Source organism: Phoxinus phoxinus, assembly GCF_949152265.1.
Source record: "Phoxinus phoxinus genome assembly, chromosome: 2".
Classification (NCBI taxonomy): Eukaryota; Metazoa; Chordata; class Actinopteri; order Cypriniformes; family Leuciscidae; genus Phoxinus; species Phoxinus phoxinus.
Genome location: NC_136877.1, coordinates 178,077 through 192,914, shown reverse-complemented (window position 1 = coordinate 192,914; position 14,838 = coordinate 178,077). Strand labels below are relative to the sequence as shown.

At 45.5% G+C, this 14,838-nt stretch overlaps 1 protein-coding gene across 2 annotated transcripts in view; it reads right to left on the bottom strand.

Moving 5' to 3' along the window:
* The window catches only part of dctn6 (dynactin subunit 6), a 52,146-nt gene extending 37,992 nt beyond the window's left edge, over positions 1-14,154 (bottom strand). Inside the window, exons 1-2 of one of the 2 annotated variants that reach the window (XM_079600684.1) lie at positions 13,948-14,154; positions 4,610-4,674 (exon numbers count right to left, since the gene is read on the bottom strand). In XM_079600684.1, coding sequence (XP_079456810.1) covers positions 4,610-4,674; positions 13,948-13,985 — 103 coding nt within the window. In that variant the 5' untranslated portion in view covers positions 13,986-14,154. The remainder of the gene's footprint in view (positions 1-4,609; positions 4,675-13,947) is intronic. The other variant, XM_079600683.1, reaches the window with a different exon arrangement.
* Between the last annotated feature and the right edge of the window lie 684 nt (positions 14,155-14,838).

Below are 14,838 nucleotides of genomic sequence, written 5' to 3'. Positions count from 1 at the left end.
AACCAGATCTCACTCCTCACCCAATAGAAACCAGATCTCAGTCCTCACACATCAGAAACCAGATCTCAGTCCTCACCCAATAGAAACCAGATCTCAGTCCTCACCCATCAGAAACCAGATCTCAGTCCTCACCCATCAGAAACCAGATCTCAGTCCTCACCCATCAGAAACCAGATCTCACTCCTCACCCATCAGAAACCAGATCTCAGTCCTCACCCATCAGAAACCAGATCTCACTCCTCACCCATCAGAAACCAGATCTCAGTCCTCACCCATCAGAAACCAGATCTCACTCCTCACCCATCAGAAACCAGATCTCACTCCTCACCCATCAGAAACCAGATCTCAGTCCTCACCCATCAGAAACCAGAACTCACTCCTCACCCATCAGAAACCAGATCTCAGTCCTCACCCATCAGAAACCAGATCTCACTCCTCACCCATCAGAAACCAGATCTCACTCCTCACCCATCAGAAACCAGATCTCAGTCCTCACCCAATAGAAACCAGATCTCAGTCCTCACCCATCAGAAACCAGATCTCACTCCTCACCCATCAGAAACCAGATCTCAGTCCTCACCCATCAGAAACCAGATCTCATTCCTCACCCATCAGAAACCAGATCTCAGTCCTCACCCATCAGAAACCAGATCTCACTCCTCACCCATCAGAAACCAGATCTCAGTCCTCACCCATCAGAAACCAGAACTCACTCCTCACCCATCAGAAACCAGATCTCACTGCTCACTCCCACCTATTAGTGGGTACGGTGGGTACCGGTACTACAGAATTTCATTCCAAATATGTAAATTCTGCAAAATTCCGCGTTAACACTAGATTCCGCGTTAATTGGCCAATTCCGCGATTCCGTCCGCGTTTCCGCGATCGCGGAAATCATAGGGCCCTACAGATCAGATGGTGGACCTGCACCTGGACTCACCCATGATGGATCCCTGAAGTGCCAGCCGGCGTGATGACTCCGACCTCCAACCAGATGGAACCAATCTGACCTGTAATGCTGCCGAATCATAATCACACACTGTTCGCTCGTTGGCCAGAGGAGACCTGAGCGACTGAGCCTGGTTTCTCCCAAGGGTTTTTTCTCCATTCTGTCACTGATGGAGTTTTGGTTCCTTGCCGCTGTTGCCTTGCCTTCTGGCTTGCTTAGTTGGGGACATTTAATATTCAACAATATTATTATCTGCCTTAAGGTGGACGATGATGCAATTTTCTTCTAGAAACAAACTTTGTTGTATTATTTTCATGTTATCACTGTGAAGCTGCTTTGATACACTCTGTATTGTAAAAAGCAGTATATAAATAAAGGTGACTTGACAGTTGTTAAAATCTGACATGACTGTATGGTTTGAGTTTCATATGTCACGCCATCCTTACCACTTGCTTTGATGTTAGGGAGGTTTTTTAAGACAGTCTCTACTTCCTTAAGTACCTTAGGTCAGCCGGAACTGGGAACACTTCCCTTAAATCCTGATGTACTCGTTACATCATAAGAAGAATGGCATCTACGCTAATTTTAGTGTCTTTGTTTATCCCGAGGTTTTCCCGCAGCCTGCCGGATCCAGGCCGTATCCAGATCTGAGGAAGGACCTTCGCCTGGACCCGATGACAGCGCAGCGCTGAAGTGCCAACTAGCCTCTCCCTATGGAGGATCCCTGTACAGGGTTCTTGCAGGTTTCAGTAAGTCAAATTTAAGACCTTTTTAAGACATTTTAAGACCATAAAGATTCAAATTTAAGACCTACATGACGCATTACCCAGCAAATAACAAATACAATTAGCATCAATATGCACTTTTTGTTTACATAAACATTAAAATAATAACATAAAAAATTATGGCTAGATTTTAAGAGTGTCTTGCAATGTTATCTACTAAGTTCAAATAAAGTTGACAAAAAAGGTTTTATAAAAAGATAAACCTCACGTATTTCAGCCTTTAAATAATCTTTTATAGAATTAATGTGTCAAAAAAAAGATAAATGACTGACATTTACAATGCACATTAGCTTATCTTTTATTATTAATAGTAAGATTTGGTCCGATTTTCCCGTTGCCTCTGTCGTTGCTATGCAACCATGCACTGCGCTCTCCAGAACAACAAAGAAGTTTTAGTAGATAGCTAATGGATTTCCACCACTGATAAACGCTTGCTGTAGCCATTATTTATTTACGGAGAAGAGAAAGACACCTGCAGTGTTTGGGTGCAACTAACCCTAACCCCATCCTTCATGTTGACTGAACTTTCAATGTTGTTACGGAAAGGGTGAAGCGGATTGGTTGGTTCTTGTCACATGACCTGTGGTGCGCTTGCAGAATTCTGAAAAGTTGAGTTTTTTTTTTTTTTTATCTCGCTCCGCCTGGAAAAAACGGCCGCATTGCTTCTAATATGAGTGCGCTTGGCGCGCGCCTAAATTTGAAATAACGAACTTGAGCGCGCAAAAGACGCAATATGTGAACGGCCTCTTGGCGAGCTACCGCCAATCAGGGCACGAGCTGCTGGAGCCCGCGAGCGCCGTGTCGGAGACCCCTGCTACAGCTCCGCTTTGAAGGCTACGACTCGATACTTTTTTGCTACTTTGTAATAACTTTCTGTGGCCAGCATTTCAGGAAATGAACGAGGGTAAAACCTTTTTAAGACCTGACTAAATTAAATTTAAGACCTCGGATGAAAATCTGACCATTTTTAAGACGTTTTAAGGCCTTAAATTTAAAGTTCAGAATTTTAGACTTTTTAAGACCCCGCGGGAACCCTGCCTGTACCACTCTACAGATAAAGCGTTGTCGGGATAATCTCGGTTTTGTGTATCTCCCCCGAAGTGATAAAATTCTGTCTAAAAATGTTAAGGCCAGACAAGTAGTTTAAGGGTTGGTTTGTAGGGAATTACAAACCTGCACACATATATTCAAACGCACAAAATATAATTAATTCCTAATTCTTATAGAATTAACACCTTAAAACATCAACTTGCGCCCTTGACGTTCTTCCCACATCTTTCTTCAAAAGTGTGTTAAACAGCTTAGAAGCAGATCTCCTAGAAGTGGTAAATGCCTCACTTCTCTCTGGAAGTTTTCTAAACTCCCTGAAAACTGCAGTTGTCAAACCCCTCCTGAAAAAGAGCAATCTGGATAAGACTATATTAAGCAACTATAGACCGATCTCAAATCTTCCTTTCATTGGCAAGATCATTGAATAAGTTGTCTTCAATCAGCTGAACAAATTCTTAAGCTCAAACGGATACTTTGACAATTTTCAATCTGGTTTCTGATCGCATCACAGCACAGAGACAGCGCTCATAAAGATAATTAACGATATTCGCTTAAATACTGATACAGGCAAATTATCAGTGCTGGTACTACTCGACCTCAGTGCCGCTTTTGACACTGTCGATCACAACATACTTCTGGACAGGCTGGAAAACTGGGCTGGGCTTTCTGGGATAGTCCTAAAATGGTTCAGGTCATACTTAGAAGCGAGAGGTTATTATGTGAGTATAGGAGACCATAAGTCTGAGTGGACATCCATGACATGCGGAGTTCCTCAAGGCTCAATTAGGGCTGGGACGGTATGGATTTTTTCTTACCGCGGTTGAAAAGCAAGAAATTCCCACGGTATAGCGGTAAACCGCTTTAACCCCTGACCCCTGATTATTTTAATTTAATCTATGTTGATTACCGGTATATGAAAAGTGAACCGCATCATAAGATGGGTCAGAGATGATTTTGACCACTTTATTAAGTTTTGTTTTGTAAAAAGCATTTCTTTAAATTAAATTTCGTTTTGTATTGTATCTTAATCTTTAAAGTTTCATCAACCAATTGCCTGGAATTAATAAATAAGAAGCAAATATAGCAGACATATATTCAGGACGCGGAGGCGCCCGTGCAATCTTTTGCATTACATTTGGTAGAGAAGACTTTACTCTGTGAAAATATTTATTTATTTTTGTCCCTGTGCGCCGATCAGAATTCTGGGGATACAACAGAGCCAATAGGCTGTACTGCGGACTTTAGCCGTTAAATATCTTTGCTGCATTGGATCAGATCCTTTCTAGAACAGCCAGGAGCTTTCTAGCCTCGCGGCTCGCGGCAGCAGCGCCTTGCTTTGCCCATAGACCTTAAAACAATCCGCGGATGGTGGGCGGGTGCGGTTTTGAAAATTGGTCAAAAAACGTTGGTGCGCACCAACTCCGCACATCTCTAGAATGGAATATTATGCGTCATGAAACATTGCGTTCCCAACTCTTGAAAGGTCAGATTTTCTCCATCGTTTGATAAGTTTTGTTTAGAAAACCTTGAATCCATGTAAGACACAATGTCATTAGACATAAACCATGTCATAAGACACAACGTGCACACATGAGCAGGCCAATGTTTATTTATTTATTTTTGCGGTGATGACGGTGATGAGCTCAGACCCGCGGTAGGCGTCACGTGACCGCCGTATTGCGGTAATGCGGTAACCGTCCCAGCCCTAGGCTCAATACTTGCGCCACTCCTATTCAACCTGTACATGCTCCCAATGAGCCAAATAATGAGAAAGAACCAAATTGCTTACCACAGCTATGCAGACGACACACACACACACACTCACCGATGGTCACGTCTCCTCTGATGTCACTCTCCACACACACTACGGCTCCTGCTAAGATCTTCACACTGAAAACAGAATTGAAACATCAGACTGATGATCTTTATGAAGGAAGAATCAAAACACTTTCAACATGTCAATCATCTTAATCAGGGTTGCCAACTCTCACGCATCTGAAATGACATTCACGCTCTCACGCACACGCAAGAAATGTCACGCCAAAATCCATTTTCTCCCCTCTCAATCCGTACATTTTCTGTTGATGACTTGACTAGACCACAGCGTATTAATGACACAGGGCTCGACATAAGCAATGGCCCGATGGCCCGGGGCCAGTAAAAGAGTATGTCGGGCTAGTTGATTGGCCAGTGACTGGCCATCAGCAAAACAAACAGCAATTCGTCACACACAGTGGCGCGAAGAGTGTCAATGTTACTTCAGGTTAGGGCTGGGCGATATGGCCAAAAAAAAATATCACGATATTTGTTTTTATATCAGTCGATATCGATAATTATCGATAAATGTCAAATCTTTATTTATTTCAAGTTAAAAGACAGATTTTTACTCCAAAGTGAAAGCTGTAGAAACCAGAGCGTTGTGTTTTTAAACTACTCTTTATTGTCAGAACATATCATGACAAACACTTGCCAAACAGGTGAACATTCACAAATCCGAGGTAGAACATTCAAACATTTGTCATTTTTCCTTAACAAAATAAATATCTTTATTTCAGTAGTATTAGCTTGAGTTAGGATGCAGATTTAACTATATAGAATTTATGTTCATTAACAAAAACAGTAACATCTGTTAAAAAAAGTAACAACATTATTTTTATTTGGTAAAATGTAATATTCTTTAGTTTTATTTAAATTAACCATTGGTCATCCAGCATCATGCATTTAGATCATGATAACCACAGATAAAATGTAACTTTATGGTTTCTATGGTATTTATGAAAACCAGTAGCCTAAATACATTATTAAAAACTGTAATTATATTACATTAGTCCTTTAATACATTGTCTACATTAATAATATTATACAATTCAATATATATAGGCTATATCCCACGCACATTTCATGGTGCAGTTAATATTACTAGGTTAACGTAACCGTAACGTTAAATCCGTGGTAAATGATGGGAATGTGTCGACGGAGAAGCTTCTGACTGTATCGTTGCGCACAGTGTTTCTCATGTTCGTCAGCGCGGTTTCATCTGCCTTTAAACTGGTTTAAATCACTGAGACATTTGTGTTCTTCGCTGAATTCAAGCGCTTCTGGATCTCGTGACCGAGACCGATCAGAGTAAACGCGTCTGCTCTAGTGAACTCGCGCTGCGCTGCCGTTTGGACTTTGAGCCGAGCGGATAAACGGTCCGTGTGACGCGCGCGGTTCAAATGAGATTCGTTCCGCTTTTGGCGCAAAAACATTATCGAACATTTATCGAACTCTTGATATCGTTTTATCGAGAAAAATTATATCGCGATAATTATCGTTATCGTTTTATCGCCCAGCCCTACTTCAGGTTATTTAATATTCCGGCTGTGAATTATAAGCTCTGCCTCCGATTGAGGTAAAATCAGCCAATCGTCGAGGTAGTTCAGTATTCGCATACTCCGTTGTTGGGGGGGGCGGGCGAGCGCCGTGTCCATGCACTTCGTGAACGTGCGAGCCTGCGAGGTGCTAGGACAGACCGAACGTCAGGACATTGTGCTTATAAGCTCAACCCTCGGAGGCGAATATGGCCTGTGACGGGATGCTATCTGTATCTGAAAGTAAGCGTCTATCAGATCCACTGAGATAAACCATGCAATCTCACGGGCGAATTTGCGCGAGGATTGGTTGTCAGCAATTTGAACGAGCATTTCATAAGCGCTTGTTCAAACGTCTGAGGTCTAGGATGAGTCTGAGACCACCAGCCTTTTTGGGGACGAGAAAGTAGCGTCTGTAAAAGCCCGACTCGCTCTGCGTTAGAGGAACGGTCTTTATAGCCCCTTTTCCCAGCAGTTTCGCTATTTCGGCGCCAAGTAGATGTGATACTTGCTTTTCACCGTAGGGGCGGACTGGCCAATGTGGGCCGGCCCACTCGGAAGGCTACACGAATATATTTTAAAAATGACGTAAATCATAATATTACATTTATTTTCTACGCAAATGGATGAGTGAATCGATCGCGCGGGCGCGTCCGACAAGGAGTGTGTTTTGTGTGCATGTGAGTGTATTGCCCTCCCTCCCTGTTAATTAGTTTGGTCTACTCCATTGAGTGTCTTGAAACACGCCCCCTTTCACGTTTAATTTTACAGCGAGAGAGAGAGAGAGAGAGATATTGATCCGTTACTGCAAATTTATCTGAGCTGATAATTACACATAATTGTCTATGGATGAAAAGCTGGAAGAAAAGAAGCAAGTTTAATATCACATGATAGCCAATAGTAGCCTATGCCATGAGGATTCATGTTAATGCAAAATGTTAATGTCTTGATAGTTTTATATTAATATTGTTGTGTGTCTTAATGTTCTTCTGTTTGTTTCCCTTTGTTTTACAAATATGATCTAATATGTGTTGTGTTATTTAAAATAAATGTTTAAATAGCATTTATTTTTGTATTGTGTAATATTTTTATGCTATAAGTAGTGTTAAAAATTATTCTGCACATTAATGAGCCAATGTGTTATGATGTGGGATGTGGTGGGCTGCTGTGGGTCAGAAAGTCCAGGGCCACTTTTTGGTCTCAGTCCGCCCCTGTGCGGCAGTCTGCGAGCGAACTGCAGCGAGTAACCTCGTTTTATTATGTTCAGCACCCATTCTGATAGTGATATGCCAGAAATGGTTTCCCATGCTTTTCCTTATATTTCTTTCAGGGCCAGTAAAAATATAGAAGGGGCCAGCAAAACTCTGATCTACTGGCCCCGGGGGCCAGGGGGGATTTTTTTTTATGTTGAGCCCTGTGACAGGAGAGGAGTTTAAGGCCCACAGCTGTAACACCTGCATAACGTTCTCACTGCAGTATTCTCTGGTCGCTGATTCGCTGAAACCCTTGCTCCTGATACGTTAGTTGCGTGTGAGGCGTTCAGAGAGAGTTCGGAGCATAGGTTCGGAGTCGCTGATGCGCGTTTGAAAGGTTGGATGACAATCAAGGTGAGCAGATAATAAATGCCTCTGTTGTGCCTTGTCACTACAGACGTAGCCTTGCCGAATCAGTCTGTGTGCAGAGAGTACAGACTTCAACTATAGTTGCAAACGTTGTCTGACGAGCATTATGTGGGCTAGCTAATTGCTCAATAAAAATAGGCTCATGGTACAAATGACGTTTTGGCAAATCAGGCAAGTGGCATTTTAAACTTCCCCAAATTATCAAAGCTGGCCCAGATTGTGTTGAGCCTGCCACACTCAAATGTGGATGCTGAGCGAACCTTTTCAGTGTTAAACAAGACTAACGCCAGAACAGACTTTGCATTGCGATATTTTTTTTCCCCAACGATATATATTGCGATATTGAGAGCCATAACTCCAGGCTAAGGTCAATAATTACCATTCCATGATATTAATAATTTCACTAATAAGCAAGCTTCATTACAAGTGACAAAAAGGTCACTTAATATTTTATCCCAAAATTAGAACATTTCTGTAAACAGAAAAGCAGAATGCATTTAAACAGCAGCTTTACACCATACCGCCTGCGCCGTCGCTCCCACCACGTGCATCACGCGCTGTGCGTAGGGCACCAAGAGCTGAGGGGGCACCAAAATATGAAAAATCAATAATTATAATGGTGATATTATTTCAGTATAGAAATACAGTTCCGGAAGTTACGGGAGTCTCTCGCATATTGATAGCGGCTGATGCCCGCGAATTAGTTAAAATCTCCGGAAACTAGAGCGAGCGCGCCCGCGAGACAGAGACTGTGCTCCAAACCACGCAGCCTGTGCACGACAGATAGGGAGAGAGAGCAAGAGACCGCCGCGCGCGTGCCTCATGAAGAGCATGTAATATCTCCCGCTGGTGCTACTGTGCTACTACCCTTCACATCGCATGTTCCGGCGATGTGACTATCGCTCACTCGCATATCGCGATGTCGATGTTAAAACAGAATATCGTTCAGCCCTAGAACAGACTGACGCAGAAACGGACTGACGCAGGAACGGACTAACGCCAGGAACAGACTGACGCCAGAAACGGACTAACGCCAGGAACGGACTGACGCAGGAACGGACTGACGCAGGAACGGACTGACGCAGGAACGGACTGACGCAGGAACGGACTGACGCAGGAACGGACTGACGCAGGAACGGACTAACGCCAGAACAGACTGACGCCAGAAACGGACTACCGCCAGGAACGGACTGACGCAGGAACAGACTGACGCAGGAACGGACTGACGCAGTAATGGACTGACGCCAGAACAGACTGACGCCAGGAACAGACTGATGCCAGGAACGGATTAACGCCAGGAACAGACTGACGCAGGAATGGACTGACGCAGGAACGAACTGACGGCAGGAACGGACTTACGCCAGGAACGGATTGACGCCAGGAACGAACTGACGGCAGGAACGGACTTACGCCATGAACGGACTAACGCCAGAACAGACTGACGGCAGGAACGGACTTACGCCATGAACGGACTAACGCCAGAACAGACTGACGCAGGAACGGACTGACGCCAGAAGAGACTGACGCAGGAACGGACTAGCGCCAGAACAGACTGACGCCAGGAACGGACTGACGCCAGAACAGACTGACGCCAGAACAGACTGACGCCAGAACAGACTGATGCCAGAACAGACTGACGCCAGAACAGACTGACGCCAGAACAGACTGACGCAGGAACGGACTAACGCCAGAACAGACTGACGCCAGAACAGACTGACACCAGAACAGACTGACGCCAGAACAGACTGACGCCAGAACAGACTGACGCAAGGAACGGACTTACGCAGTAACGGACTAACGCCAGAACAGACTGACGCAGCAACGGACTGACGCAGGAACGGACGGACGCAGGAACGGACTGACGCAGGAACGGATTGACGCCAGGAACGAACTGACGCCAGAACAGACTGACGCCAGAACAGACTGACGCAGGAACGGACTAATGCCAGAACAGACTGACGCCAGGAACGGACTGACGCCAGAACAGACTGACGCCAGAACAGACTGACGCCAGAACAGACTGACGCCAGAACAGACTGACGCCAGAACAGACTGACGCCAGAACAGACTGACGCCAGAACAGACTGACGCCAGAACAGACTGACGCCAGGAACGGACTTACGCAGTAACGGACTAACGCCAGAACAGACTGACGCAGGAACGGACTGACGCAGGAACGGACTGACGCAGGAACGGACTGACGTCAGAACAGACTAACGCCAGGAACGGACTGACGCAGGAACGGACGGACTCAGCAACGGACTGACACCAGGAACGGACTGAAGCAGGAATGGACTGACGCCAGGAACGGACTGACGCAGGAATGGACTGACGCCAGGAACGGACTAACGCAGGAACGGACTAACGCAGGAATGGACTGAACGGTAGGAACGGACTGACACCAGGAACGGACTAAAGCAGGAATGGACTGACGCCAGGAACGGACTGACGCAGGAATGGACTGACGCCAGGAACGGACTCAAGCAGGAAAGGACTGACACCAGGAACGGACTAAAGCAGGAACGGACCGACGCAGGAACGGACAGACGCAGGAACGGACTAACGCCAGGAACGGACGGGGACTAACGCCAGGAACAGATGGATGCAGGAACGGACAGACGCAGGAACGGACTAACGCCAGGAACGGACTAACGCAGGAACGGACAGACGCAGGAACGGACAGACGCAGGAACGGACAGACGCAGGAACGGACTAACGCCAGGAACGGACTAATGCCAGGAACGGACTAACGCAGGAACGGACTAACGCCAGGAACGGACGGGGACTAACGCCAGGAACAGATGGATGCAGGAACGGACAGACACAGGAACGGACTAACGCCAGGAACGGACTAACGCAGGAACGGACTAACGCCAGGAACGGACTAACGCAGGAACGGACTAACGCAGGAACGGACAGACACAGGAACGGACTAACGCCAGGAACGGACTAACGCAGGAACGGACTAACGCCAGGAACGGACAGACGCAGGAACGGACAGACGCAGGAACGGACTAACGCCAGGAACGGACGGGGACTAACGCCAGGAACGGACTAACGCAGGAACGGACTAACGCCAGGAACGGACGGGGATTAACGCCAGGAACAGATGGATGCAGGAACGGACAGACGCAGGAACGGACTAACGCCAGGAACGGACTAACGCAGGAACGGACTAACGCCAAGAACGGACTGACGCCAGGAACGGACTAACGCCAGGAACGGACTAACGCCAGGAACAGATGGACGCAGGAACGGACTAACACCAGGAACGGACGGGGACTAACGCCACGAACAGATGGATGCAGGAACGGACAGACGCAGGAACGGACAGACGCAGGAACGGACAGACGCAGGAACGGACTAACGCCAGGAACGGACTAACGCCAGGAACGGACTAACGCCAGGAACGGACGGGGACTAACGCCAGGAACAGATGGATGCAGGAACGGACAGACGCAGGAACGGACTAACGCCAGGAACAGATGGATGCAGGAACGGACAGACGCAGGAACGGACTAACGCCAGGAACGGACTGACGCAGGAACGGACTGACGCCAGGAACGGACTGACGCCAGGAATGGACTAACGCAGGAACGGACAGACGCAGGAACGGACTAACGCAGGAACGGACGGACGCAGGAACGGACGGACACAGGAACGGACTAACGCAGGAACGGACTAACGCAGGAACGGACTAACGCCAGGAACCGACTAACGCAGGAATGGACTGACGCCAGGAACCGACTAACGCAGGAATGGACTGACGCCAGGAACGGACTAACGCCAGGAACGGACTAACGCAGGAACGGACTAACGCCAGGAACCGACTAACGCAGGAATGGACTGACGCCAGGAACCGACTAACGCAGGAATGGACTGACGCCAGGAACGGACTAACGCCAGGAACGGACTAACGCAGGAACGGACTGACGCCAGGAACCGACTAACGCAGGAATGGACTGACGCCAGGAACCGACTAACGCAGGAATGGACTGACGCCAGGAACCGACTAACGCAGGAACGGACAGACGCAGGAACGGACTAACGCCAGGAACGGACTAACGCCAGGAACGGACTAACGCCAGGAACGGACGGGGACTAACGGCAGGAACAGATGGATGCAGGAACGGACAGACGCAGGAACGGACTAACGCCAGGAACAGATGGATGCAGGAACGGACAGACGCAGGAACGGACTAACGCCAGGAACGGACTGACGCAGGAACGGACTGACGCCAGGAACGGACTGACGCCAGGAACGGACTAACGCAGGAACGGACAGACGCAGGAACGGACTAACGCAGGAACGGACGGACGCAGGAACGGACGGACACAGGAACGGACTAACGCAGGAACGGACTAACGCAGGAACGGACTAACGCCAGGAACCGACTAACGCAGGAATGGACTGACGCCAGGAACCGACTAACGCAGGAATGGACTGACGCCAGGAACGGACTAACGCCAGGAACGGACTAACGCAGGAACGGACTAACGCCAGGAACCGACTAACGCAGGAATGGACTGACGCCAGGAACCGACTAACGCAGGAATGGACTGACGCCAGGAACCGACTAACGCAGGAATGGACTGACGCCAGGAACGGACTAACGCCAGGAACGGACTAACGCAGGAACGGACTAACGCCAGGAACCGACTAACGCAGGAATGGACTGACGCCAGGAACCGACTAACGCAGGAATGGACTAACGCCAGGAACGGACTAACGCCAGGAACGGACGGGGACTAACGCCAGGAACGGACGGGGACTAACGCCAGGAACGGACTAACGCCAGGAATGGACTAACGCCAGGAACGGATGGACGCAGGAACGGACTCTATTAGTTTTTTGTTGATGTTGTTGTTGCATAAATCAGGGTTTACAACTAAGTAAACAAGGACTAACATTTTTAAAATTAGAGTTAACAAAAAGGTTCTCCGTGTGCGCACTGAAATTTTAGTGTCACTCCAGCCAAAGTCCCAGAGTTGGCAACCCCGTCTTAATACATGATTCTGCTGTATAATAACTTGTGTCTGTAACAACAGGAGTTATTATAGTGACAATAGGAGAACTGTGAGAGTTTAGTGATAAATACGGTTTTCTGACACTAGATTGATGAAGCGTTATCAGCGTCTCTTCAGGAACAAGGAGCTTTAGGAACTCAATAACTGTTTATTATATCAGTGTTTATTATATCATATTATATCAGTGTTTATTATATCATATTATATCAGTGTTTATTATATCATATTATATCAGTGTTTATTATATCATATTATATCAGTGTTTATTATATCATATTATATCAGTGTTTATTATATCATATTATATCAGTGTTTATTATATCATATTATATCAGTGTTTATTATATCAGTGTTTATTATATCAGTGTTTATTATATCATATTATATCAGTGTTTATTATATCAGTGTTTATTATATCAGTGTTTATTATATCATATTATATCAGTGTTTATTATATCATATTATATCAGTGTTTATTATATCATATTATATCAGTGTTTATTATATCAGTGTTTATTATATCAGTGTTTATTATATCATATTATATCAGTGTTTATTATATCAGTGTTTATTATATCAGTGTTTATTATATCAGTGTTAGATCTGTGTTCAGGCTCTCCTAACACCAGCTGAGTCTGCGCTGGAAGAGTCAACATGAGAATATCAGACAAACACATCAGTCTTATATTTCTCAAATAATATTTCCTGAGACACAGAGAGATATATTATCCAGTAGAGGGTTATTTAATGTTCGACGAGTCGTGGGTCTCTTTAATTCATAAATATCTTTGACAATATCTGACAAATGGTACAGTATGAATGATAGCAGATCCCTGTAACATCACGTGACCAGATACATTATTTTGAGATGTTTGGCTCCAACATTCCGATTTATCCTGATTATGAATATAACAATAAATGTAAATTAACCCGCCGCTGGTCTTTTCCTCTAGATTATTCATAATGCATGTTAATACAGATGCAGGCATCACCATTATAAGTATCAATATGAAGTTGGGTGTGTCTGTTTAAATCTGGATTATTTCTATCTATTTTAATCACACAGAGGCCTATATTGCATTATGGACATAGTTGCAGCTGCATTCGTGAGATTTAGTTCTTAAAAACAAGACAAATTGTTGAAGAAATATATATTTTACCTTTTCTGCCCGGTTTGTTTTGCATTTGGATCCGCCATCTTGACTCGCTCGATGGCGTCTGCGCTCGACTGAGCCGCCTGTCAGCGATGACGCGTGTGATCGATCGATGATGCCTGTTCAGTATTACAGGCGCCCTAGGCAGTGTTCACTGAGCAGTGTTCACTTCACTTCACTTCACATCTCCCAGTTCCTCAGGAGCTCGGATGTAAAAAAAAAAAAAAAAAACGGCCATATATTTATAGGCTGTCCCTATCGGTCAAAAGTTTTACTATTTTTAATGTTATTGAAAAAAGTCTCTTATGCTCATCACCTTTTTTGGGGGGATTATTGGGATGAATAAAACGTTAAAAAAGAACAGCATTTATTTATTATAATATTTGGTAACAATAAACACTAGGCTACCGTTCTTTTTTTTATTTCTTTTTTGAAAGAAATCAATACTTTATTTCAGCTAATTTGATCAAAAGTGAGAGTTAAGGCGTATTGCAACCGAGACTCAGGCTGAGATCCGTGCGCGGTTTATTTAAATAAAGCTCAGTGTACAAATGTTGTATATTAAACAATAAATAAACTTCAGAGAACGTACTCGGTTACTAACGTAACCTCGGTTCTCTCTAGAAGAGGAAGGAGTACTGCGTCGAAGACGCTGCGGGAAAGATTATTTCTCGAGATATTGAAGCCAAAAAATGTATCCTTAATTTTGTATTAATGTGAAACGCTTTGCAGCAGCGTACAGCCTCAGGCGGAGCGGCAAAAGCAGCAGCCTATGCGAGGCCTCCATGACGCTTGACCCAATGAGGGCGATTCGCGCGGGCGTGGCCTAGGCCGATAAATGTCCGAGCACGGCTGTCACAATCTGATTTTCATCGCCGAAGCGAACCAGAGCGTGAT